General features: G+C 52.5%; 1 protein-coding gene and 1 non-coding gene across 11 annotated transcripts in view; one reads left to right on the top strand and one right to left on the bottom strand.

Annotated features, from left to right (window-relative positions):
* Nucleotides 1–864: 864 nt before the first annotated feature.
* Nucleotides 865–25,366, top strand: part of TBC1D2 (TBC1 domain family member 2) — a 48,586-nt gene continuing 24,084 nt past the window's right edge. For 4 of the 10 annotated variants that reach the window (XM_070595762.1, XM_070595765.1, XM_070595764.1 and 1 more), the window contains exons 1-5: nt 885–1,493; nt 4,824–4,956; nt 11,157–11,304; nt 17,283–17,416; nt 20,908–21,104. In XM_070595762.1, coding sequence (XP_070451863.1) covers nt 1,119–1,493; nt 4,824–4,956; nt 11,157–11,304; nt 17,283–17,416; nt 20,908–21,104 — 987 coding nt within the window. In that variant the 5' untranslated portion in view covers nt 885–1,118. Of the gene's footprint in view, nt 1,494–4,823; nt 4,957–8,868; nt 9,394–11,156; nt 11,305–17,282; nt 17,417–20,907; nt 21,105–25,366 lie in introns of those variants that run through there. The other 6 variants (XM_070595770.1, XM_070595768.1, XM_070595771.1 and 3 more) reach the window with 4 other exon arrangements.
* TRNAK-CUU (transfer RNA lysine (anticodon CUU)) lies at nt 9,758–9,829 on the bottom strand. Its single transcript has one exon. It is a non-coding gene; the product is annotated as a tRNA-Lys (tRNA).

The raw sequence follows: 25,366 nt of genomic DNA, 5'->3' as shown, positions 1-25,366 counted from the left end.
GAAGACTGCGACTGAGGTTGAATAAATCGCTCAAGATGGCAGCGTCGGAATCTCGACTGTGCAAACGGACTGCGGAGCCTCGCCTGTACCCACCGCCTCTCATTACTATAACTGAGCGTGCACGAGGACTTTAAGGAGGGAGAGAAGGGGCTAGGAAGGCCAGGGGAGGGGCAAGAAGCCCTAAAGAGGGGGACGGAAATGGGCTGCACAGCCCAAGGCGGGGACGCCCCTTAGACAGGAGGGAGGGGAGAAACCTAAGGGAAGAGGTGGAAGGAGGCAGGAAGGAGAGCGAGTCGGGGCCGAGATACACTGGTCTGTTGACAGAACTTACGGAGCCCGAGCCCGCGCCAGGCGTTCAGTGGGCTCGCGCAGGGCACAGGCCTGGGCGCCCTATACTGTGTAAGGCGACCTGCGCCGCAGCGAGGCGGGCGGGACCGGCACTGGCGCGGGGGAGCGCCGCGGGCAGCCCAGAGTCACCGAGCCGCAAGAGCACCGTCGCGGACACAACACGGGCGGCGGAGCCCACAGTCGGCACGCCCCCTGTGCGGCGCCGGAAGTGGCGCCACGAAGCCAGGCGCGCCTCTCAGCCAATGGCCGCGCGATGCGCCGTCCGACGGTGACCGGCGTGGCGCCTGGGGAGAAAAAGCGGGGGACCCATAGGGCGCGAGAAGGGACCGTCCTTCTACGTTTTTACGTGGCTTACCGCGGCGGTGCAGTCAAGGACAGGCGCCTTTTCCCGCTTCTAACCTAGCTCAGTGACACCACGCAGTCAACTTGAGGCGCGCCTCCCGCCCCGGAGCTGCCCTCAGTAAAGATGGCGGACTGGCGCGGGGCGCTGGGGAGAGCGCCGGAAGTAGGCGTGGTGGGAGGAGCCGGCAGGGGGCGGGGCGGGGCCTGGCTGCCCAGAGGCCGGGAGGGGCGTGGCCAGCCGCCCCAACAGGGTTTGGGTCAATGAGGCGCACAAGTGCAGCCGGCGGAGTGGCTCCGCGGCCTCCTGGGGGCGGATCGCCGCTGGCCCGCCCCAGCCCAGCCAGCCCCTTCTTGGAGGTGCCCTGTGAGTCTCCGAGATTTGGCCGGAGTTGGGGTGCGGGCAGGTCCCTCGGCGGTGCGTCGCGGCGATGGAGGGCGCGCAGGGGAGCCCCCCGGTGTCGCGCTCCCCCGTCCCCGGGTCTGACGAGCCCGCCGGCGCGGCCAGGGGCCCCGGGGGGTTGCCTCCCGGGGAGTCGGAGGGCTGCGCCCGGCCCCTCGAGACGGCCCCCAAGAAACTCTGTGGGTATTTGAGTAAGTTTGGCGGCAAGGGGCCCATCCGGGGCTGGAAATCCCGCTGGTTCTTCTACGACGAGAGGAAATGTCACCTGTATTATTCGCGGACTGCGCAGGATGCCAATCCCTTGGACAGCATCGACCTCTCCAGCGCGGTCTTTGACTGCAAGGCGGACGCCGACGAAGGGACTTTCGAAATCAAGACTCCCAGCCGGGTTATTACCCTGAAGGTAAATGCAGTGTTTTTCTCCCTTTCAGCCGGGATGGGTTCCCAGGGCACGGCCGGCATGGGGAGGTGGTCACCGGGAGCGACGATCACCCCGGTGAACCCTGGGTGCCCAGGGATTTATGCTTTCCAGAGCGCATTCCCGCCCATTTCCCTTGGGTTCCTATGACAAACGCGGGGATGATGGACCCGTATTACTACGGATCAAGAAACTGAGTCATGGAGAGAGAAAGTGACTGCCGAGGTCCCGCACCTAGAGAGCGGGGTGGCCCACACTTGGAGTCCCGTAGGCTTTCTGCTCTCAGTACTGTATGAAAACTTTTCCTTCTGAGTGTGCGTAACCCTGCAGTTCCATCACGTTCTTACTTGGGGCTGAAGTATAGTCAAGATATGAGCTTTACGGTCCCCTCTCAAGGCCCAGATTTGGAATCGCTTTTCTTGATGTTTTGGCTAAGGAAAGTGCATGCTGAGGAGATGTTGACAGGGATTGGAAGATAAGCCCTTGGGTTTCACTGATCAGCCTAGGTTGTTCACCGAGGCGTGCCTAAGCCTGTTTTCCCCTCAGCAGGTTTTGTTTTGTCTTCACGTTTAACTGAGAAAGCCTGGAACAGTGGAAGGGCCATGTGCTTTGAAATCAGGCAGGCTCGGATTCAAATTCTACATCAGCTACTTACTGGCAGTGTGACCCGGGGCAAGTTACTTAGCTTCTCAGAATCTAGGAGTTTCTAAGATTTAAAACAAGGTGTGTAAGCATCTGGCTCATCATAGGCACCTACAAATTGTTGAATTAATCCCGGCACCCTAGAGTACAGCCTGGCACCTAGTGGCTCAATAAATGTTTGTTGAATGAACACACATGGTTATGGAACCAAGGTCAGAATGTTCATGTAAAGAAGAGGTGCTTCAGAAATTAATTGGAAAGACAGATCTGGACTCAGAGTTCTGGGCTTCGCACGCATCAGAGTAGAGGGTGCCGGGAGACAGCCCCCCTCCTACCCCATCTTCCCACCCCTCCACCCCCACCTCCAGCCAGCTGGGTATCTAGTGAGCCCCCTGGATGTAGCCCACAGCTTCACTTCCCCTTTACTGGCCGGCCTGGCTGGTGACCAGGCTGCAGGGATCAGCTAAAATAATACAAATCAGGAATTCCAGGCCAGGGAAGGCAGGCATTCTAGAGTTCAAGTGGTTTATGGGTCCTGGGTCTTCTCCCACAGGTTGAATGCTGTCTACAAGGTCTCCAACACAGGTCTTTTACTATTCCATTGATCCGGGTGTGTGCCTGGCTCTGTGCTGGCACTAGGGTGTGGAGCCAAGTCAGACTGCCCTCTGGTGCTCAAACAGCCTAAGGTCTGGTGAGGGAGACAGGCACGCACAGATAAGTCTGTACCAGAAAAGTGTGGTGACAGGGAGTCAGTTCACTGAGTGGGAGGGGTCATCCAAAAAGGGCGTCACAGGGGAGGGGATGACACCTGAGGCTTAAAAGAGGAGATCGGTTTTCTATGAGCAGACAGGAGGGAGAAGGGTATTCCAGGCCAAGAGAGCCCCAGAGCAAAGACAGGAAGACGTGATACAGCCCAGAGTGTTTGGGCGGCTCACAGGAGTGTGGGATACAGAGGGGCCAGAAGGATGGGGCAGGAGAGCAGCGGCCGGAGGGCGGGGCGTTTGTGAATTAGGCCAGGGAGCCTGGACTTTGTCCTCTTGGCTGTGGGAGCTTGTCACAGAGCTTTAAGCAAGGAAGTACCAGGAGATTCGATTGTTTAGAAAGCTCAGTCTGGCTCTTGGGTGGAGAACAAATGAGGAGAAGGCAAGGCTGGTGATCAGGGAGTCCATCAGGAGGGGACCAGGAGAGGATGATGGCTAAGCCAGACCTGTGACAGTGGGGAGGGGGCCAGGTGGGGGTGGCTAGGGATGGGAGGGAGGCGTCGAGATGGCTTGTTTAACTTGCTGACTGCCTGGTTGGGGCAGTCACTGACAGGAGAGAACCCAGGGTGAGGACACCGTAGCACACGCAGGTATATGACCCCCCTCTGTAGACTCTTAAGTTCCGAGAGGATAGGGGCCATGTGTGTTGGCTCACCACAGCATCTCCAGTGCCTGCCACAGTCCCTGACACGTAGAGTAGGCACTCAGTATCCACCGGTAGGATGAATCGATAAGATGAATTAATAAGATTTGGGGGTGGGCTGGAGCTTGTCAGCGCAAGATCATGGTGGAGCCCTGGGAGGGGGTGAGGTCTCTCACGGAAAGTGTATAGAAAGAGAAGACGGGTGGGCATCATTTTATCTTGTTTGATGCCTCCATGTCAGGCCGAGGGCCTCTTTCATGGAGCCCCCAGCCTCGTGCACACCTCACCTGTGGGTGTCTGGAGCAGGGAGTTTGCCCTGATTGCCTGTGGCCTGCTACTGTTCTCACATGACCTTGACTGTGGGCAGCTCTGTGCCTCACCATCCACTCCTGGCAAGCTGCCCTGCTTCTGCAACCCGGCTGACCCCAGGCCTTCTCTGTGTAAGCAGCTGTTTCCTAGCCGTAAATTACACCAGAGCTCTGGTCTAGACGTGGGAGACCCGGGTTCTGGGACCAGCTCTGTCACCACCTGCCTGGGTGACTTCAGAGCCTGAGTTTCTCCCTCTGTGGAAGGGGCTGGTCACGCCTGCCCACCTCCCTCCTGGAGGACCTGGCGACGTAACAGATGTGGGAGTAGCTGTTTGGACCATCGAGTGCTGGGAGACTAGTGCCCAGCACCAGCCATTACCTCATTTGGGGGCCTGGAGGGGGCCACTGTGTTGTGGTAGTATGCATATGGCTTTCCAGTCCCCAATCATATTCATGATTTCGGTGCATCCCCAAAATAGGAGGAATTCTCCTCAGGCCACAAAGTCAGCTAAGACCTTGAGATGTCACAGGGAGATAGTGATGGTACCAGGGCCCCTCCCAGGTCCAAATTTCAAAGCTTTTCCCCTCTCTCTCAGTACCTCCAGATTCCTTTCTCCAGGGAGCACGTTTTGAGCTCCCTGTGTCAGGTCCTGTGCTGGGCACTCCCCTTCCCTTCCCTCAGTGCATCCTCATAACCACGCCGTGAAATGAGTGCTGTCGGCTCCACGGTACAGGTGAGGAAGCGGAGGCGCAGAGGGTTAGGGAGCCTCTGAGTGGGAGACCGAGCCTCACTGTCTTCTGCGGCCAAGAAGCGTGTGCTGTCTCTGAGGTGGCACCCATCCACAGTTACAATGTCTTTTCCAGGAAGGAGAGAGTTACCAAGCCCCCGTGCCCTTCCCGCGTCCCACACCCAGTGCCACACGCGCACAGGGCCCTGCCAACTAACCCTTGTGCTTCTCAGGCTGCCACCAAGCAAGTGATGCTGTACTGGCTGCAGCAGCTGCAGATGAAGCGCTGGGAGTTTCACAACGGCCTGCCTGCTGCCCCCGACGCCGCCCTGGCCGGGAACGGGCCCGCCCTGCGCCTCGAGCTAGGTACCCAGGGGCTCGCCTCCTGCACCACACCAGGAACTGTTGGTGACAAGCCTTTACCCTCCAGTTGGGAGTGAGTGGGGGGAGCCCTCTGCTGAAAAAGCAGAGAGCCAGGGAGGTGACTCAGGATCAGTTAGGGCAACAGGATAGCCTCGAGGGCGAGAATACGGGCTCTGAGGCCAGACTGCCTGGTACCAGTCCTAATCCTGTGCAGTCTTAGGCAAGTTGCTTAACCTTTCTGAGCTTTAGTTTCCTTCCCTATAAAATGAAACCTAATAAATTATACCTGCTTGTTAGGGTTGTTACGAAGAGTAACTGAATCCGTACACCTTAAGGGGTTGGAACAATGCCTGCACATGACCAGTCTTGATAAATAGCTACTGCTGTGATGACTGTTATGGGGAGGTGTCAAGAAATGAAACTTTCACAGAGTTGCTGTGAGGACGGTTAAAGAGAAAATGCAGTTGTTGTTGTTGCTTCTTACACAAATGCTTTTGTGCTGTGAGTTCCTAGATGAGTGGTTTTCTCCCTGGTGTTCCCGTAAGGCAGAATCCTTTACCCCCATGTGGCCTATAAGTGAAGTTTCTTGACCCCAAATCCTAGAACATCCCAGCATGGGGGGGTCCTGGGGATCATGCCTTCTTGGACCTGTGTCGTGGCCAGGAACGTGACAGGCAGAATTGGACCAGACCACCCACAGCTCCCCTGCAAGAGCGTGGAGAGTGAGGTCCCAGCACCAAGCCGAGCGTGACTAAGATGCGTCATCCTCAGTTGACAGGGAAGCTGGATGGGCGAGGGCAGGACTTGTGGCCAGGCGCCTCCTAGACCCCCGTACTCAGGTGTTTTAACATGTCCCAAACTGAGCTCCTGCGCTGGCCCCTCTGCTCCCCCAGTTTCCTTCCCTCAGTAAATGCCCCCATTTACCCAGTTGCTCCTATAACCAGGAGCCCCACTCACCCTTCCTTGGCTCTCAGTTCGCGAGCCCAGTCAGTCTCCAGTGCTGGCCGCGTTGGCCCTCTGGGCTGCATGTCAGACCCGGCACCCCTCAGTGCCATTGCTGTGGGTCAGGCCTCAACTCTTAGCTGGAAAGTCACAGCAACATCTTCTCCGGTGTCCCCGTGTCCCCTCCTGCCACCTCCAACCGTCCTCACTGCAGCCAGAGTGAGCTTTCTAATGTGAAAGCCTAGCCCCATGCCCTCCACGGCCACCCGCCATGTCCCTGTCCCACTCCCAGTGCTTTGGCCTGGTGCTCAGGCCTGGCCTTCTTGTCTCCCCTCTGCCTGCTCGCCCTGTTTTACGCTTCAGCAGCACAGGGGCGGCCCTGCTCTCTCCTCTGCGTGCCAAGTTCCTGCTGCTGCTGTAGGGCCAAGCTTCGGTGTCACCTCCTCCACTTGCCAGCCTCCTCTGAGAAGCCTCTGGACCTTTGCTGGCTGGGCTCTGTATGTACCCGCAACCCTTTTTTCAGACGGTTCTGCGAGGCCTGTCACACTGAGTTCTCATTACCATGTCCTTGTCAGTCTACACACTAGCCCTCGGGGGGCGGGGGCTGGGTCTTTGTCACCTGTGACCCCAGTACCTGGTGCCCTCCCTGGCGTATTGGATATTTGTCGAGTGAATGTGTGAGTGAACATTGAATTTTGAAACTAAAGGAGGAAAGGAATGTGAAGCCCTCAGCGTCATGCCAGGTGCTCAGAAGTCGTCAGCGGCTGGTAGCTGTCCTGACAGTGTTGTTAGGGTGTGTGCACAGGTGCACGAGTACTATTATCATAATTGCTCCTTTTTATTGTTAATAATAGTCATCAGTAATTTCTTCGGAGAACATTCTGGGCATTTTATGCTTGTTGGGCTTTCTTTGGGGAAGGGTTTGTCTTTGCTTCTGTGCTTCTGCTCCACCTCTCGTCCCCTTTCCCTGTCCGCCAGAGAGCCACACAGCCCTGGCTGTGCAGGAGGCTGTAGCCACAGCTGAGCGGAGATCAGCCTCAGGCTGGAAGTAACCAGAAACCGGTCCTGAACTCAAATTGGGAGAACCAGGTTATCGATTGAATGGCTTTGGGATCGCGCAGGTTCTGCTGCAGTGCGGACCCCTTTCCAGGTTCTTGACCTCGGTGGCCGTGGTTCGGCTCACTCTGGCAGCGCAGGCTCTTCTGCGCCAGCCCCTGCTGTGGCCTGAGGGAGGGGAGTGGTTGCTGCAGTGACCTGGGCACCAGTCTCCTGCTGAGGATGCTGTGGGGATGCAGACGGCTGGGACACGGCAGGGACACAGGCTTCTCCTCTGAAGCCTTTCCGTCCCCAGCAAGCCTTCACCTTCCTGGGCCCAGGGCCCCTGCGAAACCCTCCCCCAGCCCACCCAGAAGGATGTTTCTAGAGCCTTAAGCAAGCTGGCAGGCCCTGGATTAGCTGTATGGAGCAGGTTGCCCCACCTCTCCCGTCTCCACCCTTCCTGGGAGGAAGCGGGGGCCTGCTCTCGGGGCAGCGAAAACCCACTGACTCACCGCTGACTTTGCGTCACAGACGCCCGTCTGTAGCAAGAGTCTTATTACTGCCCTTGAGCAATCTGCAAGGTGTGTTCTCTACAGCTTTTCAGCGTTCACACCTTTATTTTACACTTTACCTAAATATTGATCTCCACAAGAGCCAAGGGGAAGTCAAGGGGAAGCCAAGAGACTTAGAATAGTCATAATTTGTTGCTAGGGTAGGACACAATTTACAAAGTACTTTTATGAATGTCTATCATCATAAAAATATGCATAGCACCTCTGACACTTGCCGTGCATCAGCTGTCTAATCGGCGCAGTGATCTTATGAGTTAGTTACTGTTACTCCCATCTTACAGAAAAGGAAACTGAGGCTCACAGAGGTCAGGGGACCTGTCCAACGTCACACAGCAAGAAAATGTCAGCACTGACATTTGAACCCTAGTGTGCAGACTCACACCCTCCTCCTCAAGCTGAGGAGACAACTGACCGTGTGTCCAGGGTCCTCCGGGAAGAAGTGACCTGCTGGCCCTTTTTGTTGTGATGACTTCTTCCTCCTGGTGCTGGGGCAGCCTCTAGGGCTCAGGCAGAAGGAGAATTACGAGTAAATGCTGCTGAAAATTCTTTGTGTGGTTCCCTCACTGAGGGCATTTCTCCAGGCTGGAGAGGGGCCCAGAGGCCCCAGACCTGAGCCTTGGGTCATCAGTTCTATTTCCTACAGAAGGTTCTCCCTCACTGGCATCCCCGTCATGGGCCGCCCGCCCGTGGACATGCTTCGCTCGGGGAGCTCACCCCTTCCTGGGCAGCCCCGCCCTTCTCAGAAGCACCTGCTTGTCGGAAAGGCAGCTGTGATAAGCCACAAGTGGCAGTGGAGAACCGAGGCACTGCATGTGAGTTCATGGCTCTGCCGCCAGGTGTGTGACCTTGGCCTCGAAACTGGCCCTTGGAGCCCCTGTCTCCTCACTGGTGAATCCAACCAGTGGTAACATTGACTCCCAAGACTTAGTTGTGTGGCCTCAGAGTAAGTAGACCTAGGGCCACAGGTGGAAGTTAAAGGAAAGCATGGGCAGTGAGGGAAGTACCTGCTATGACATTAAGGTCTTAGGCAAATTGTAATTTTTTGGTTTGTTCAGAATGAGGCAAAATAAAGATGGTTAAAGTGTTGGTAAACAAGAAAACCTTAATTATTGTGAATCAGCTCAAAATCTGGATTAAAGACTACTTTTGAGAGATGGGAGTCCACATTATGGTTTCCTAAATGTTTTCATGTACTTTGACTTTGAAGAAGACAGCGTGGAGAGTATTCTTCTGTTTTAAAAATAGGGACCCTGAGGATGGAAGAGGAAGAGTGGTCTCCGGCCGGGTCACAGCCGGGTCACGGCGCCTGCCCAGCAGACACGTGGCTTGGCCTCAGGCCTTCCAGTTCTACAGGTGTAGCTCTTTCTGGTTGGCCGGGCTCCTCCATGCTCCTGCTGAAACCCCCGGGGGGCTCTGCCGTTCCAGCCAGACCAGATCCCCTCTTGGCCGTCCCCTCCCATTTGTCCTTCCAGCCCCGTCTCCTCTGGGTCCCTCCCGGCATCCTCAGCTCTGGGTCTGGATCCACTTGCTGCTGCCTGTACTTACACACACGGCAGGATCCTCCCTCCCCCCTTCTGCAGGTCCACATCATCTCCAGGCCCAGCTCCAGGGCCCCTCTTCCAGGAAGTCTTCCCTGACTGAGTTGGAGGGCATCTGTCTCTACCTCCCGGAACTCCCCCGCACGTTGTCTGGCCTGTCCTCCAGCTTCCACCCACTCAGTCTTCTGAAGTGTGCACTTCTCCCCTGCTCCCTATGCGGGAGCTTCCTGCGCCTTTGGTTACCTCCTTTCTCCAGCCCCACATGGAAACCTCAGGGGAGAGGCCCAAAGTGTTCGTGAGGAAGTGAATTGAAGGAAGGAACTCAGAAGAGTGACTCTTGGTATTGTCAGGTACGGGCCAGCCTGCCCAATGTGAAAGAGTCTATCTTTTGTCGTTAGTGCCGCCCAGTCGATTCCGAGCCCCAGCGCCCCTGTGGACAGCAGAGCGGAATCCTGCTCGGTCTTTCTGCGCGATCCTCTCACCTAGCGGTGCCGTATCAGACAATGCTCTGCTGCTATTCACAGGGTTTTCATGGGCAGTCTTTCAGAAGCAGGTGGTCAGGTCCTTCTTCCTCGTCTGTCAGTCTGGAAGCGCCACTGAAACCTGTCCACCATGGGTGACACTGCTGGTATTTGAAATCCCAGTGGCACAGCTTTCAGCATCACAGCAACATACTGCTGCCACAGTAGGACAACCAACAGACGGGAGGTGTGGTTCCCTGACCGGGAAACGAACCCGGGCCACAGCGCTAAGAGCACCGAGTCCTAACCACTGGACCACCAGGGCTGGCTGCAAGAGCCTCTTAGGAGTTAACAAGTGTGTTGTTTGCAGAAAGTTTATCTCTGAGTAGATTGAACAACTACCCCGCCCCCCCCATTGTATTTAATATTTTGGTGCCCACAGCCTTTTTGCACATGTAGTGTGAAAATAATTTCCTCTGCCCCTATGTTTTTTACCATCCCCGTAAGAGGGCTCCAAGTGAAAGGTGTCTGCTGCCCTGGAGGCCTCAGGGGCTGCCTGAGCAAGGTCATAGCACCCCGAAAGTGCCGTAAGTGGCCTTAGTTCCCTTCCACTTTTTGTAACACTCAAACCTAACTTCTAAACATTTCACCTCCTCTCTTTTTTACCTCAAATAATGTCTCCTGAGCCTTGAGACCTTCCTTAACAGTAAACCTGTTGAAATATTGACTATGTAAGAGTCATTGTTTAAGCAGAACTTTTGGAAAATAGAAAAGTAGAAGAAAAAGTGGCATAATCCTATCACCCAGAGACAGCCAGTGTTAAGGTTATGACCTGATGCTGCCTTTTAGGTAAACGTTTGGATCATATAGTGATACAAAACGCCCTACTTTGCTTTTTGGTACTCAGTATTGTGACCCTAAAATTTCCCTGTGTTATAAAATCTCTTTGTAAACATCTACTTTTGATGAATATATAGTATTTTTCTGGTTAGAAAAGTAACCCAGGTTTACTGTAGAAATTTGGGAAACAACAGTAAACTGTAGTGAGAGTCGGCTGCTCACTGCCGGTCCCGTCATGCAGTTCTGACCAGTGTTAAGACTGCAGAGTGTAATTCTACGAGACCGTTTCCGCACAATGGAGATCATACTGTAACACCCATTTTGTACCTGGCTTTTTCCGCCTAATATCGTATCCCAGGCACGGTCCCCGTGATCTGAAGCGTTCCCCGCCAGTACCATTTTAAGTGGCTGAGTGACATTCCATTGTCTGAAGGCATCATGATTCATTTAACTGGTCCCCGATCTTTACCTTATTCCCACTTTGAGGCTAAACAATGCCATGATGAACCTCGGCTCATAAAGCTTTGTCTGCATTTCATACAACTTCTCCGGGCTGGATTCTTAGATGTAGAAATACCTGCGCTTCTGCATCTTTTTGCGGGTCTCCAGGAATGCTGTCCCAGGGAAATGCAGTGGTTGACTGGCTGCAGAGCCTTTGGGGTGAAGCCTGCCTCTGCGGCCGCTGTCAACCTTTGTAAGGAAGGCTTGCTCCTGCAGCTCGCTGCTCCCAGTTGGAGCTGAGCCCATAGCACCCCTGTCCAGTCTTTCTGAGCACCTTATCTGGTGGATGATTTCCTTGTCTTTGTTCGCAGAGCAAGAGGAGGCAGAGCTGGAGGAGTTCCTGTGCCCCGTGCAAACGCCCCCCGGGCTCGTGGGCGTGGCTGCTGCCCTGCAGCCGGTCCCTGCCCAGTCCTCGGCCCTTCAGAACATTTCCCTCAAGCACCTGGGAACTGAAATACAGTAAGTGCCAGTGGGGCTGAGGGGCTGCCAGGCTGCAAGCAGCCCCTTCTCCGGAGCTCTGGGAGACCGGGCGATGCCCCTGCAGGGAGTGCGCCCGCCGAGGGCTTAGGGGCTTTACCTTGAATTCACTGCGTCCTTACTTGAAAATATTACATTCCTTGTTCTGGTTTTAAAAGTAGTGCTTGTTCTTTGTAGGAAATTAGAAACATCTAGAAAGGAGAAAATTTAAAAGTACCCCTAATGCTGTCACCCAGACAAGCATCCTCAGCATTTGGTGTATGGCTTCCCTCTGCATTCTCTGTAGATGTATATACACATTGAGATCACACTGAATGTAATGTGGCAATGGCCTGGCAGTGGCCTCGCAACGTCCACATGTGCCAGACGCATCAAATGGTTCACTTTTAACATGTGTAATTTATTGTACGTCAGTCGTATCTCATGTGTTTTTTTCATTTAGTAATGTATTTTCTATACAATTTCCCATTGGCAGGCTTTGTTAGAAATAGTTTAATAAGAAGGCAGCAGCCTAGCCTCGGCTTTGGAGCTGAATTGCCTGCATTTGTATCCTGGCTCCACCAGTCATGGGCTGTGCTGCCCTTGGCAGGCTGTTTGATTTCTCTGTACCTCACTTAAATTGTTAGTAAATGTCAATAAACCGTGCTTGCCTTGCAAGATTAGTGTGGGGGTTAATGGGTTAACGCGCGCAGACTGCTTCAGAGCTGTGCTCGCAGCCCGTAAGCACTTAATATTTGCTGCTACTCTTGCTCTAACCGAAGGAATGGAAGCTTTAGGAGTTCAACCCCAATCCTCACCCTGTTTGGGTGCTTATTTTCTGTGTGGAGTTGAGACAAACTGGGACCTCTTAGAAAGCAGAAAAGAGTGTTTGCTGGACTCGGGTTAGAGACCGCTGGCTCTGTGTAACTCAGGCGTAATGTTTCTCTGTCGGCTTCAGTGTTTGCATTTGCCTGGGTGACTAGGAGGGTAGTGACGCTGTTCCCAGGAGAGAAACAGGTTTCAGGGAAAAGGCGATGAGTGTCCTTTAGGGCCTACTGGCTGGAGGTAGAACTACCCGACAGGCATTTGGATGGAGGGGCCTGGAACTGGGGAGCGAGATCTGAGCTGGAGAGAGAGACTTGCAGGGGCTGTGGGCATGGTTGAGGCCCCCAGGGTGAGCGCACAAGGAGGATGCCCTGCAGGGGATGTTCCCTCAGGGTTGCTGGAGGAAACTGGTGTATTGGGAGCCTGCCGTTGGAGAGAGGGGCCTGAGAAGTCCAGCCACCCCACCAGTGTACCAGGGCGGCCTCACGACTGTTAAGCCAGGTTCGTGCCTGACAAAGGCCACAGAGAGCAGAACAGAGAACATGCAGAGACCAAGAACGGGAGGAAGTTTCAGGAACAGTCTGTTACTTCCCTCCTGACACTTGTAACAACCCACAGAAAGTACAAGGCCGCGTTGCAACATGCCCTGGACTGCTGAGAGCCCCGGTAAGACCAGGGTTGCCCTCGTCTCCTGCACCCCCTTGCCCTGGCTGGTCTTGGAGCTTGCTGTTGTGTCTGCCATGAGCCCAGGTCATCCTCGGGGGGAAGGGAGGAGGGGAGCTTCCAGAGAGCACTGTGCTAGGTGCTTCATCGAGTGTCTGGACAAGCCTGTGAAATGGAGTCATAAGAGCTGGGTTCTCAGACCATGGAGTTAGAAGTCCAGGGCTGATGCTCAGCCCCACCACTTACTAGCTCTTCTGCTTAGCTACTTATCTTTTCTGAAAATCTCAGTTCTCCTCTCTGTAGAGTGGGTGATAATACTGCTTACTTCATTGGGCTGTTGTGAGGATTAACTGAGTTAGCTTAGAGCCTGGCTTCTGGAAGGGCCCAGTCGTTGTTTGTTGTGGATGTCGTTCATCCTTCCCGCTGCAGTTGAGGAAACCCAGGCTCAGAGAGGATAAATGGCTTGCCCATGATTATCCTTCCAAAACAAGTCTTTATGACTGCTACCCCCATGCTGGCCAGGCCTTTCAGACCTGGAGCTAAACCTACACAGGAAATGATCTATGAACTCCTCCAGGCTAGTCAGTTAGTTTATGAAATGGAGATGCCTCTTCCAAGCACAGTAGTTTGGTTGGGTGGTGGCCTCTCTCCATCCCCAGAGGAGATGTGCACTAGGGCTTAGAAGGCCCTTTGGTGCCCTGAAGTTGGGGCTTCTGTGCCCTCCTACACCCCCAGGATGACTGCTTGTGAGCCCCTGGACATGTTGGAGAGGCTGCAGTTCCTGGGCATGGGGAAGTATGGGCAGCAGTGGTGGTCACCGCACCCGGCCAGGGCCTCCGGCTATAGGGATGTGCCCCTGGGTCGTCTCCGGCTCATGTGCCCTGTGGTTTGAGGGATGCACGTAACAGGGCTCAGCACCAGACCCAGCACAGAGTGATACTCAGTGCATAGTGCCCCTCATGATCATCGTTACTCTTTTTAATATGACCACCACCCTTTTATTTTTAGATGGAGAAAGGAAGAACTAGAACGAGAAAGTGACCAGCCCAAGGAGTGGGCTCCTCATAAGAGGACCTTAGTAATAACAGAGCAAAAGGAGTCAAAGACCAGATTTCAAGTTTGTGTGTTAGGAGTGCTCAGTTCTAATTTCTTCTCTGCTCTTAATTTAACTAATTAATTTTTCCCTCCATCAGTCAGCTGTACTTTCCAATAAAGTACAGTCTCATTCTTTCCTATTCAAGACTCAACTATACCAAAAAACTGAATTTTGTTCTAAAAATAAGGTTCAGATCAAATGATGGTTGTTTGCAAAGATCGACAGAATTGACAAACCTTTAGCTAGACAGACCAAGAAAAGACATAAGACTCAAATTTCTAAAGTTAGGAACAAAAGAGGAGACATTACTACTGACGTTATAGAAATAAAAAGGATTTTAAAGGAACACTATGAACAATTCTATGTCAACAAATTAGATAACTTAGATGAAATGGACAAATTCCTGGAAAGACACAGATCACTGAAGCTGACTCAAGAAGAAATAGAAAATCTGAATAGACCTGTAACAAGTAAAGAGATTGGATTAACTGCCCCCCCCCCCCCACACACACACACAACAACTAGGACCAGATAACATTACTGGTGAATTCTACCAAACATTTAAAGAAGAGTTAATGCCAGTTCTTCACAGATTCTTCCCAAAAAAAACAAGAGGAAGGGGGCAGCCTGGTGGCACAGGAATTGAGTTTGCACATTCCGCTTTGCTGGCCTGCCATTTGCCAGTTCAGATACCGGGTGCGGACATACACACTGCTTGTCAAGCCATGCTGTGGCAGGCGTCCCACATATAAAGTAGAGGAAGATGGGCAATGGGCACAGATGGTAGCTAAGGACCAATCTTCCTCAAAAAAAAAAAAAAAAGGAAAACGTCCCAATTCATTCTATAAGGCCAATATCATCCTGATACCAAAACCAAACAAAGCCCACACAAGAAAATATTTTTGAACACCCAGAGCCTTGACCTAGAATTTCTTAGTGTTAATTTTGCCAGCAGGCATGGTTTTTTTCTCACCTCTCTGTAGAGGGTATGGACCTCCAGGAGTCCCAGCTTTATGTAAGAATTTCAACTTTAACTCTACACTTTGCATGAGTCGAAAACCTTTTTTTCTTTCCTCCCTGGCAACCAGAGCTCTAAGTTTCTGGTATCAACAGTTAATCAACTTTTTGTTGTGAGCAGATCCCTTGTTCACATGAAAAAAAAAATTGTAACTATGGTGTAGTGATAGATATTAATTAGATTTATTGTAGTGATTATTTTGCAATATATACATATATTGAATCAATAGGTTGTACACCTGAAACTAATATAATGTGTGTCAATTATATCTCAATTAAAAAAAAATAACAGTTTATCCCTGGACGAACTCATGTCCTGGTCAACTTTCACAATACTGCTGCAAGCAAACACTTCAGAATTCAGTGTCATATAATAAGCATTTCTTTCTCACGCCTCTGGTTCAGCTGATAGAGGCTGGGTTCACCTGCTCTTGACTCCAAGCTCTTGTGAGATCTAGGTCTCTCCACGTATTTCTCTCTTCCACGGACCAGCAGCTAGCTGAGGCATGTTCTTCAGGAGGGCAAGCCCTACTGCAAGCGCATTTTAAGCCTTGTTCACATCACATCTACTGACATCCCTTGGGCCAAAGGGAGTCGTATGGCTGCACCCAAAGTCCAGAGGAAGAGGGGATGTCCTGGAGGTGGGGGGTGAGAGTGAACGTTTGCCGAGCAGTGATGCAATCTGCACCTTCGTCTTCCTCTTTACTGCCCACTTGAGTTTCACCTCCTTTTTCCTATTTAGTCTCTAGGGATTTCCCTTCCCTTCTTGGGAATATTTTTAAAATATGTTGTCTTTATCCAGCAGCTAGGAGTTTGTGGAATAAGGGTTTTTCAGAGTAATTTGTCCACCATTTTGCTAGAAGTGTACGTTGCCCGTCACGATGATACAGCAGAGCCGGGACTCCATCACAGGTCTGCAGACTTTCGCATCCTCTTGTTTTTTGACCATGCTATTGCTGCCCTCTAAGTAAATGACCTCCTAGAGTCGTGTTTTCAAACTGGTGACGATGACCACAGTAAGAAATACATTTTACTTTATGGCTCCGTGCGTATGTTTTTTTTTTTCACAAACTATTTACCCTTTCTAAGTGGGGTGCCTTCTCATATTTTCCATTCCTTTTTTTTTTTGAGGAAGATTGGCCCTGAGCTAACATCTGCTGCCAATCCTCCTCTTTTTGCTGAGGAAGACTGGCCCTGAGCTAACATGCATGCCCATCTTCCTCTACTTTATATGTGGGACACCTGCCACAGCATGGCTTGACAAGCGGTGCCATGTCTGCACCGGGGATCTGAACCAGTGAACCCCGGGCCGCTGAAGCGGAACATGCGCACTTAACCACTGTGCCACTGGGCCAGCCCCTCCATTCCATTTTTTAAATGCTGGTCGTGATACTAAACTGATTTTACAATCTACCAATGGCTCACAACCTGCAGTTTGAAAAACGCTGACCTAGTGAACTCCTTTAATCATTTTCTCCTTTGTTATTAAGTTTGGAATATGTCTACTTTTATCTCTTTGCAAAGGGAAAATACTCAATTGAACTGTCTTTTCATCCAACTCATTATGAATTTCTCTGGTCAGTGGTCGCAGGCCAGCCTCTGGGGCTCCCTAGTTCCCTCCTGCAAACCAAACACGTGTTGAGCCTGCACCCTGGGTACATGCACCCCAGGGCCCGGTGCCCCAGGCACTCAGGTAGGTCAGTGCCCAGTTCTCCAAGAAATGACACATTATGCAGCCCAGACAAGTACTTGGTCAAAGGGTGGCACCTTCCTGAAGTGCGGTAAGCTCCTTGGAGGCTGTGAGATGGTCAGTGAAGGCTTCAGCGAGAGCACATCTGAGCAGGGAAAGAAAGGAGGCAGGGATGCCAGGAGATGCTTGGACCTTTTCTCAGCAGAAGTAGGGAAGCACTCATGGGTTTTGAGCCCAGTAGTCACGAGACCAGATGAAGGTTTCCGAAAGTTAGTCTGGCAGATCCGCTCAGCATTCATTCAACACGAATGTAGTAAGTCCCCCTACATTTCAGGCACTGCTCTAGGCCTTCAGAATATCTCGGTAAACAAAGCAGACAAAGGTCCTGCCTCGTGGGGCATACGCTCCAGCGGAGGGGGTGGGGGGGAGGGCGGGGAGTCAGGCTTATGTTTTTTATGAATCATATCATGTGTGGGAGGTAGTCGGTCCACTGGAAAAATGCAAAGGAGGAGGGGCGGGATCAGGAGTGGCTTGAGTGGGACGCCTCCTTCAGGGGGCCTGGAGTCTGGCAGACTGATCAGGGCCTGACTGGGGGTGGGGACCTGGGGCCTGAGCTCCAGCCCTGGCAGCGGGGGGGCAGAGGGGCAGCATGGCAGGGCTGTCAGCCTCATGCCCCTGCTTTCCTTTCAGAAACACGATGTACAACATCCGAGGCAACAGGCAGGCGCAAGGAGCAGGCCACGGACCTCCAGGGGAGGATTCTCCACCGAGCGGGGAGCCTGTGAGGGAGGAGCAGCCCTTGCCCCCTAACCCCAGTGCCCCAGGTGAGCGTCTGCCCAGGTCTGGGCTGCCTTCAGGGACCGACCGAGTGCCCTCTCTCCTCCCTGAAAACCAGCATTTGTGCATTTGTGTGTCAAAGATGAAACTCTCCAGGTCACTCCTCCTGGGTTTCCATTGGTCTAGTGGCAATGATTATTTTTTTTTTGGTGGTAAAATATAGATAACATAAAATGTACTGTTTTAACCAATTTTAGGTGTGCAGTTTAGTGGCATTAAGTACATTCACATTCTTATGCGACCATCACCACCATCCATCTCCAGAACTCTTCATCTTCCCAAACTGAAACTCTCAGCAATGACTCTTGAAGTAATAAAGAAAAATATCTCTCACTTTTTCTTTCTTATTTTTTTTTATTTATAAGGAAAGGATATAAAAATGCCATTCTGGGGTGATGAAAATCAGATCTGCCTGGGGAAGCAGAGCAAATGACCTTTAGGTCCCCACCCCAGCTATGACACAGCCCTTTATTATTTCTTTCACAAAATGTGAGTGACCCACACTATCGGGGGGTTGGCTTTTTTGAAATTGGCCATTGGTGCCCTTAAAATATATTCTGACTTAGAAATAGGTGGGAGAAAACTGGCTAAGGCAGCACTGTGAGGTCTTCTTGTGGCAGAGAGGACCCCTGGGCTGTGGAGAAGTGAGCCCCCTTTGGAGCCGTGCCTGGTGAGGCCCTGCAGATCACCAGGAAAAGTCCACGAGAAGATCAATGCCGCATCAACTCAGTACTGGTAATGAAACCAGCACTTACCCGGAGCAGTTCCTTTGTGCCTAGGCTACCGTAAGCACTTTCTTTTTTGGTAACAGTTCTGTTAAGATGTAATTCTCATGCCATACAATTCACCCATTTGAAGTATACAATTCGATGGCTTTCAGTTTATTCACAGAGTTGTGCCACCATCACAATCAACTTTAGGACGTTTTTATTACCCTAAAAAGAAACCCTGCATCCCTCAGCCTTCAGCCCCATCCCTACCTCCCTCCAGCTTTAGGCAGCCTCTGACTGACCTTCTGTCTCCAGAGATCTGCCTGTTCTGGAGAGCTCACCCGGGTGGAATCTACGTACGTGGCCCTTTCTGACGAGCTTCTTTCCCTTAGCAGAACCTTTTCAAGTTTCATTGTGTGCACGAAACACTTTCTCTGCATTAGCCTGTTTAATCCTTGCAACAACCCGCATGGTAGATACTGTCGTTATTCTCATTTAATAAATGGGGTAACTGGGGCATGGGAAAGTGGAGTGACTCGCTCGGGGCCGCACACTGAGGGACAAAACTAGGATTCAGGCTGGGCAGTCTGGCCCCATACTGCTGCCTGAAGCCTAGTTTTCTTTTTTTTTTTTTTTTAAAGATTTTGCTTTTTCCTTTTTCTCCCCCAAATCCCCCCCGGTACATAGTTGTATATTCTTCGTTGTGGGTCCTTCTAGTTGTGGCATGTGGGACGCTGCCTCAGCGTGGTCTGATGAGCAGTGTCATGTCCGCACCCAGGATTCGAACCAACGAAACACTGGGCCGCCTGCAGCGGAGTGCGCGAACTTAACCACTCGGCCACGGGGCCAGCCCCAAGCCTAGTTTTCTAAATCAGTGATCTTTCAAACTATGTCTTTATTGCCATGAAACCTTGACCCTGTGAACAAAATCTATTAGACAAAGCAGGTTAAAGCAGAGTTGAGGCTGGGGCAGGAGTCTGGGCATCCCTCAGCTCCTCGCACCCTCTTCCCCACCCAGTCAGCCCTGAGGCACCCCCATGAAATCCTAGGGCACTGATTGAAAACCCGCTGTCTTAGGCCTTGTTTTCTCCAACTGTAAAATGGGCACAGTGATCCCTACCCTGCCTGCCCTCAAGGCTGGTGGACAATAGTGTCATCAGAGAGCAGAGGGCCACAGGGCGCCCCCTGCTCTCCTGGACCCGGGGCTGGAAAGAGACAGGCAGTGCATTCCTCTGAGCTCTGCTCTCCGCCTTGTACCCAGGCAACCGGATTTCTTTTAAGTCTGAAACAAGGCCGTTCTGTTCTTGTGCCCTGCAAGGCCAGGGAGTTTCTGGTTCCTGTCACCTACTAGAGTAGTTCTTTAGAACTCTTAAAGACTGTTTGGCCAGCCCTCAGCCCAGTGCCCAGAAGAAAGATGCTGTCTTTTAGCTTGTCCTCCCAGCTGTGCCTGCCCCTCCCTGGGATCCCATACCACATCTCTATTTTTAACACCTTAGTCCCAAGAGGATTGAGGACAGTCTACTAAAATACATATCAGGGGAAAGTAAATGAGTAATTGGGGTTAGGAAATTAGATAAGATCCTACTGAGTAACTAAGGGTGGGCAGCCGATATGGCTCTGAGCTTCTCAGCAGCCAAGGCAAAGAGGGAAATGCTAGTGCTTAGATTATTTCCAGTGTCCAGCCTGAACACATATTTTCTTGGAAGACGCAAAGCTTTTTCTGGCTTTGAGGGCTGAGGGGATTTCTCCTGCTGGGGCCCCTCATAACAGCATGATGTGCATGTGCCATGTAAACGAGATTCTCAAAGTCTCCTGACCATATAATCAGGCCATTAAATGTCCCTGGATGCAGACTGGTGGCAGAGCCCTGAAGTACAGGCTGGAGGCAGGGAAAGACAAGGTGGCTTGGATGAGCGACTCTCATGTTGGATTTGATTTAAGAATAAAATTTAGCAATGATCAGCAGATGTTTTCTGCAAGGAGCCAGATAGTAAATATTAGAGGTGTTGTGGGCCATACGGTCTCTGTTGCAAGTACTCAGTTCTGCACTTGTGGAGTGAAAGCAGCACAGACAATGCACACACAAGTGCGCATGACTGTGTCCCAATAAAACTTTATTTACAAAAGCGGGTGGCGGGCCGGATGTCACCTGTGGTTGCTGACCCTGACTCTAGAGGAAACAAAAGGACCCTGCAGCCCTGAGGCAGTCAGCTGCTGGAAATGTCTCTGAACTTGGTGTGTAACAAGAATCAAAGAAGAGTTTGAATTACTCTCTGGGGCAAGAGTGCAGAGTAGACATTCCGTGCTCCCATCAACGGACAGATCTGTCTACTCTGAAAATCGCCCAGAGGGTGGAGGTGCGATCCTGACACAAGAAACAGGACGTCCTGCCAGGGCTTGTGCCTGAGGGCATGGCCACCGGCAGACACCAGCAGGGTAGTAGAGATGGCCCACATGGGCCCGACCCGAGAGAGGGGGACAGGCACCAGTCAGAGGATGGGCTGAGGGACCGGCCAGCACAGTGAAAGTAACGTTTGTAGCATCCAGTGATTCTCTAAGTTTGATCCCTGGACAGGCTGCATCAGCATCATCTAGGACAGTTTCAGAAATGCAGATTCCGGCCCTGCCCCAGCCCATTGGATGAAAGGCTCTGGGAGTAGGTCCCACCATCTGCATTTTCCTGAGCCCCCCCGGGTGCTTCCGCTGCAGGTTCAAGTCTGAGAACTGCTAAGGCCGCTGGCGTAACCTCTGTTTCTCCTCTCGAGCAGGGGATGATCCAGCAGACTCTGCAAAGCCTGCCCCCAAGTCCTCTCTGACCGCCAATCTCATTCAGAAAGCCAAGCGCCAGAACAACACCTTCCCGCTCTTCAGCGAAGGACTCACGCGGAACCGGACTGCCCAGGAGAAAGTGTTGGCCTTGGAGCAGCAGGTTCTGATACTCACCAAGGAGTTAAAGTCTCAGAAGGTGAGCTCTGGCCCCAGAGAGGCCCCAGGCTCCAGTGGACCCCTCTGGGCCTAGAGCCTTTGGACAAGCAAGACGTGACGCGTTAGCCCGCCGGGGCATAGGCCGGTCTGTGGTCCTTCAGGGCCAACTGCAGGGGGCTGGCAGTGCTGTGCTGTTGATTGCTCGGGACATGCTGTCGCTCACACTAGGTGACACAAGGCCGCCAAGGGCTGGGTCTCTGGAGACCCACTTTAATAATCCTCTCGGACCCCTCCTGGAGGACTGTGTGTGGGCTGACCCCACACTCGAAGAGGGACAGTATTTAGAGGAGGGTGATCTGGACGCAAGGTCCTGGGAGGGGCCTGCCAAAGGAACTGCAGCTGGTTCCTAGGTGGAGCTCTCTGAAGGACTGCCACAGGACAGAGCTGGCGGTCTCTGTGGTCCTGGGGCTGAGCCAGGCCAGCAGCGGACAGTGACAGAGAGGAAGATTTATGCTCGATAGAGAAGTTAATCACGGTAGTTAAAAAAGAGAGCTACGTGATCATTGCAGAAAACAGATCACACACAGACACAGAGAGATTAAAATCATCCACAAGTCCTACAACCCAGGGAGTAACTCGTGTTCACATCCAGGGGGCACCTTAGGAGGTAGTGAGGGTCACTCGGCAGGCAGGCGAGGGGCTGCAGCACTGGGCAGAAGGCTCTCTTTGACACAGTAAAAGTGATTAAATTAGCACAGTTTTTACCAAAAACCCCAAGGGTGGCTCCTCCAGTGGTGGGCCCCACTGAGGCCGCAGGCTCCTTTTCCTCTGTGAGGAAGGCCTGAGCTTTCGTGTTTGAGCTTTGGCTGCCTCGAGTCTCTGCATTGTTTCCTGGCTCTTGCTCCCGGGGAGGTGGGGGGTGTACTGTATTTACTTTTGAATATTCTCCCCTTTGTACATTTCTTCTTTTCCTTTCTCTTCTGTTTTTGGAGAAGACAGTCCAGAAAAATGCCCTCCTTACCTAATTTTGCCCCTCCTCTGCCTTTCTTGCCCCTAAGCAGGTATGAACCAGCAGATGCTTCATTCCTGGCAGGTCAGGGGTTCCATTTAATGAGGCAGCTGGTGATTAGAATTCTCAAAGGAGGAAGCTCATACATTCATATGTTCTCAATATATTTGTTTGTTCACCAAGTCTTCATTGAGAGCCTGTTATGTGCACACGGTGTTCCAGGTGTGGGGAACAAACAGGGAGAAAGACACAGGCCTGGCCCTCAGGGAGCTTACATTTATGGCAGACAGGCATTAAGCAAATCAACAGCCAGATACATCATTACAGCATGCGAAGTCCCCTCTGATGCCATGTAGCAGCCCAGCTCTCTCTCCTTTCCTCCGTCATCTCTGTGTTCCTGTTGTGAGGCTGCTGGACGCTCATGAGAGCTGAGAGGGCATTAAGCTGAGCTGTAGCAGCCGTCTGATCCCTGGACCAGTACAGCTTAGTCCCAAACCCAAACCTGGATAGGAAGAGAAGTCGGGAATGTAAATACTGCCTCCCCTTACACCACACCTTCCCCTTCTTTCTAGGAAATACATGCAGCCTTCCTTGCCTTGGCCTTTCCTTCTAAGGAATTATGAATTGTCAGATGAGGTAGAGAGGCCCCAGGAGACCCAGATTTCATTTAGGTTTACCCCGCTGGCTGTGTAGCTCTGGAGGACGCACCATTCGTCAATAAATGAAGGTGAGCTCCAGGAGATCAGTCAGGCTGCGCAGGCTGTTAGCTGCTCCCCCACAGTGAGAGTGAAAATGTCAGGAGGAAGTTGTTTACCCGTTGGAGAATCTGGACTCTCTTACTAGTTCGCTTTCCAGCAAACCTCAGCCCTGTCCTGGGACAGAGAGTCGGGAGAACAGGTCTGGTGGTTTGGCCTTGACTTGCCGTGGGAGTCGATTCCGGGCTCTCTGACCCATCTCGCAAATGCACTTCAGTCTAGTGGGTGATTCAGGGCTCAGGCCTTTAAATAAGATGGCACAGGCCCCCATTCTGGCCCTGAGCAAGTTCCTTAACCTCTCTAAGCCTCAGTTTCCTCCTCTGTAAATGGAGTTATAACTGTGTTTACTGAAGAGGCATGTGTACAGATTCATAAAGCCCAGTGGCTTTGTTATTTTGACTGTTAGAGTGACATTCCCTGCCCTCCTCGTTGATTCCCTCCTGCCTTACAAGAGACACCCACCCCGGAGGGGCTCTGGGAAGAAAGACGTGAGCCCACGAGGGCCTCCAGGAAGTATACGTGTGGGGCATAGCAGTGATGGAGGTCAGATCTTCATTCCACATTAGCAAGGGGGAGCCCCAGTGCTTGCAACTCCAGCCCAGATACCAGAACCAAAGAGGGGATGGACAAAGGGAGACGGACTCTTGGCCCAGAGGTGGGAGGGAGGAGGCTGGCACAACCTTGGGATACCCAGCAAGTGCCCTAGGCACTCAGAAATGCTGGTCAGAGAGCAGCTCTCCATCTGAACACCTCTGGGTCCACTTCCTCAGCTGAGGAGACGACCCCTGGGCTCCCTTGGGCCCACACCTACAAGATGCCCTCCTGTGCGTCTTCCGTGGGAAGGCACCATCTTTCTGCCCAGGGGTCTCGTCCAGCTCAGACAGCCAGGTGACCACTGCCAGTAGCTTAGGAGATCTTCTGAGAATCTGTGTCTCAAACTCTGTTGGATGCTGTGGAGAGCACAGAGTATGTTCGGGCCAAATCCCTGCCCTTGGGGACGTCAGCGTCCAGTGGGGAAGAGAGAGTGTGAGCGTGAGTAACTGCTGGTATTAAGTGTGGGCCCAGCACTGTGCTGGGGCTTTCCGTGCATTTTCTCTAATCCTTACGACAGTTGTCAGCCCCCTTTTCCTGATGAGGAAACTGTGGTTCTGAGAGGTTTTGCATGCCTAGGGGCCGAGCCAGGGGTCAGACTCTGGTTTCTCTGCTTCTAGAGCTTCTGCCCATTTCACCGTGCCATGCTTGAGGGGGCTCAGAGAAGGTGGGTGACTTGCCCAAGGCCACACAGCTGGGAGAGCCGGGACTGGGGCCCTGGTCTCCTCCAGGTCCAGGACTCTCATCACAGCCTGGCTGCCTCCTCGAGGGTCTCACGGTACGGCCCGGTATCGGACACAGCACCGTAACTGCTCTTTGAAAAAAATGAACGCACTCCCTGTGCCTCCCTGGTGTCATATTAAACCACGGGCAACTCTGGTACCCATTAAGCCATTGTCTCTCCTGAGCCCCTGCAGCGCTGCCCCCATAAGAGGTTTGGACTCCAGGAGGTAGCTGCGTGGCTGGTGATTCAGGCCCTCAGAGGTGACGGCATTGCGCCCAGCCCGATGTCTCTCTGGAGATGGAAGGCTGCTGTTTGTGGTGATGTTGGCCATCTGTTGGCTGCCAGGAATGACGAGCGCGCCCCAGCCTGCCTTGGGCCCTCTGGGGCCAGCTTAGCTTACTCAGGAGCACTTGCTGAAGGCATGTAGTTTAGGAAACTCGTGGGACAAGTGTGGCCTCCTTCCCTCGACCCTCGGCCGGAGCTTCAGAGCTCACCCCCTGTGCAGAGTACAGGCCAGTCCTGAGGTCAGGGAGGGACAGTCGGGAGGGATCCTGCCACACCTCCTCTCTCATCCTTTCCGCAACTCTCCGTGGGGCGGGCGTCATTATGTCCTCTCTACATGCGAGAAAGCCGCGGTTCAGTTGTCTGGAACACCCTCGTTAGACACCCTCTCGAGGTTCTGGAGTGGGAACCGAGGCTTCTGCGACTCCCAAGCCCCTGCTCCCTCTGCTGCCCCCGGCTGGCCCTCGGGCTCGGCCCAGGTGCTGCACGCCCCGTCCAGTGTCCAGTGCTCTTTCCTCAGCACTGTTGGGCCCCCCACCGTGATTTTAGTGAGTAATGGAAGTATCAACTCTTTAATAAGATAAAGGATTAAGTTTTAAAAGATGCTTTATTGGCTTTTAAAAATTTAAATGAAATGACAACTTATGATGAGTTATCAAAGTCTGAGATGGGCCAAACTATGATTTAAGAAATATTTAAAGTACCGGTTGATCAGCTCTTCTGTTTCTAAGAATTGGTGCTAAGGCATTGCTTGTAATTGTGGGAACTGGAAACAAGCCAGAAGCCCGTCGTGGGGCTGGGGCTGAGGGAATTCATATATGAAACACCCCTGCGTTGCTGCTCCCTGCTCACCGGCCTGGAGAGGCGCCACAGCGGATCACAGGAACAAAAGCAACTTCAAAACAGGCTGTGTTGTGAGCGTCCCTTTTTGTTCGTAATAT

The sequence above is a fragment of the Equus przewalskii genome, chromosome 26 (assembly GCF_037783145.1).
Source record: "Equus przewalskii isolate Varuska chromosome 26, EquPr2, whole genome shotgun sequence".
Classification (NCBI taxonomy): Eukaryota; Metazoa; Chordata; class Mammalia; order Perissodactyla; family Equidae; genus Equus; species Equus przewalskii.
The sequence above is the reverse complement of the archived record's forward strand: the minus strand, read 5'-3'. Positions and strand labels throughout refer to the sequence as shown.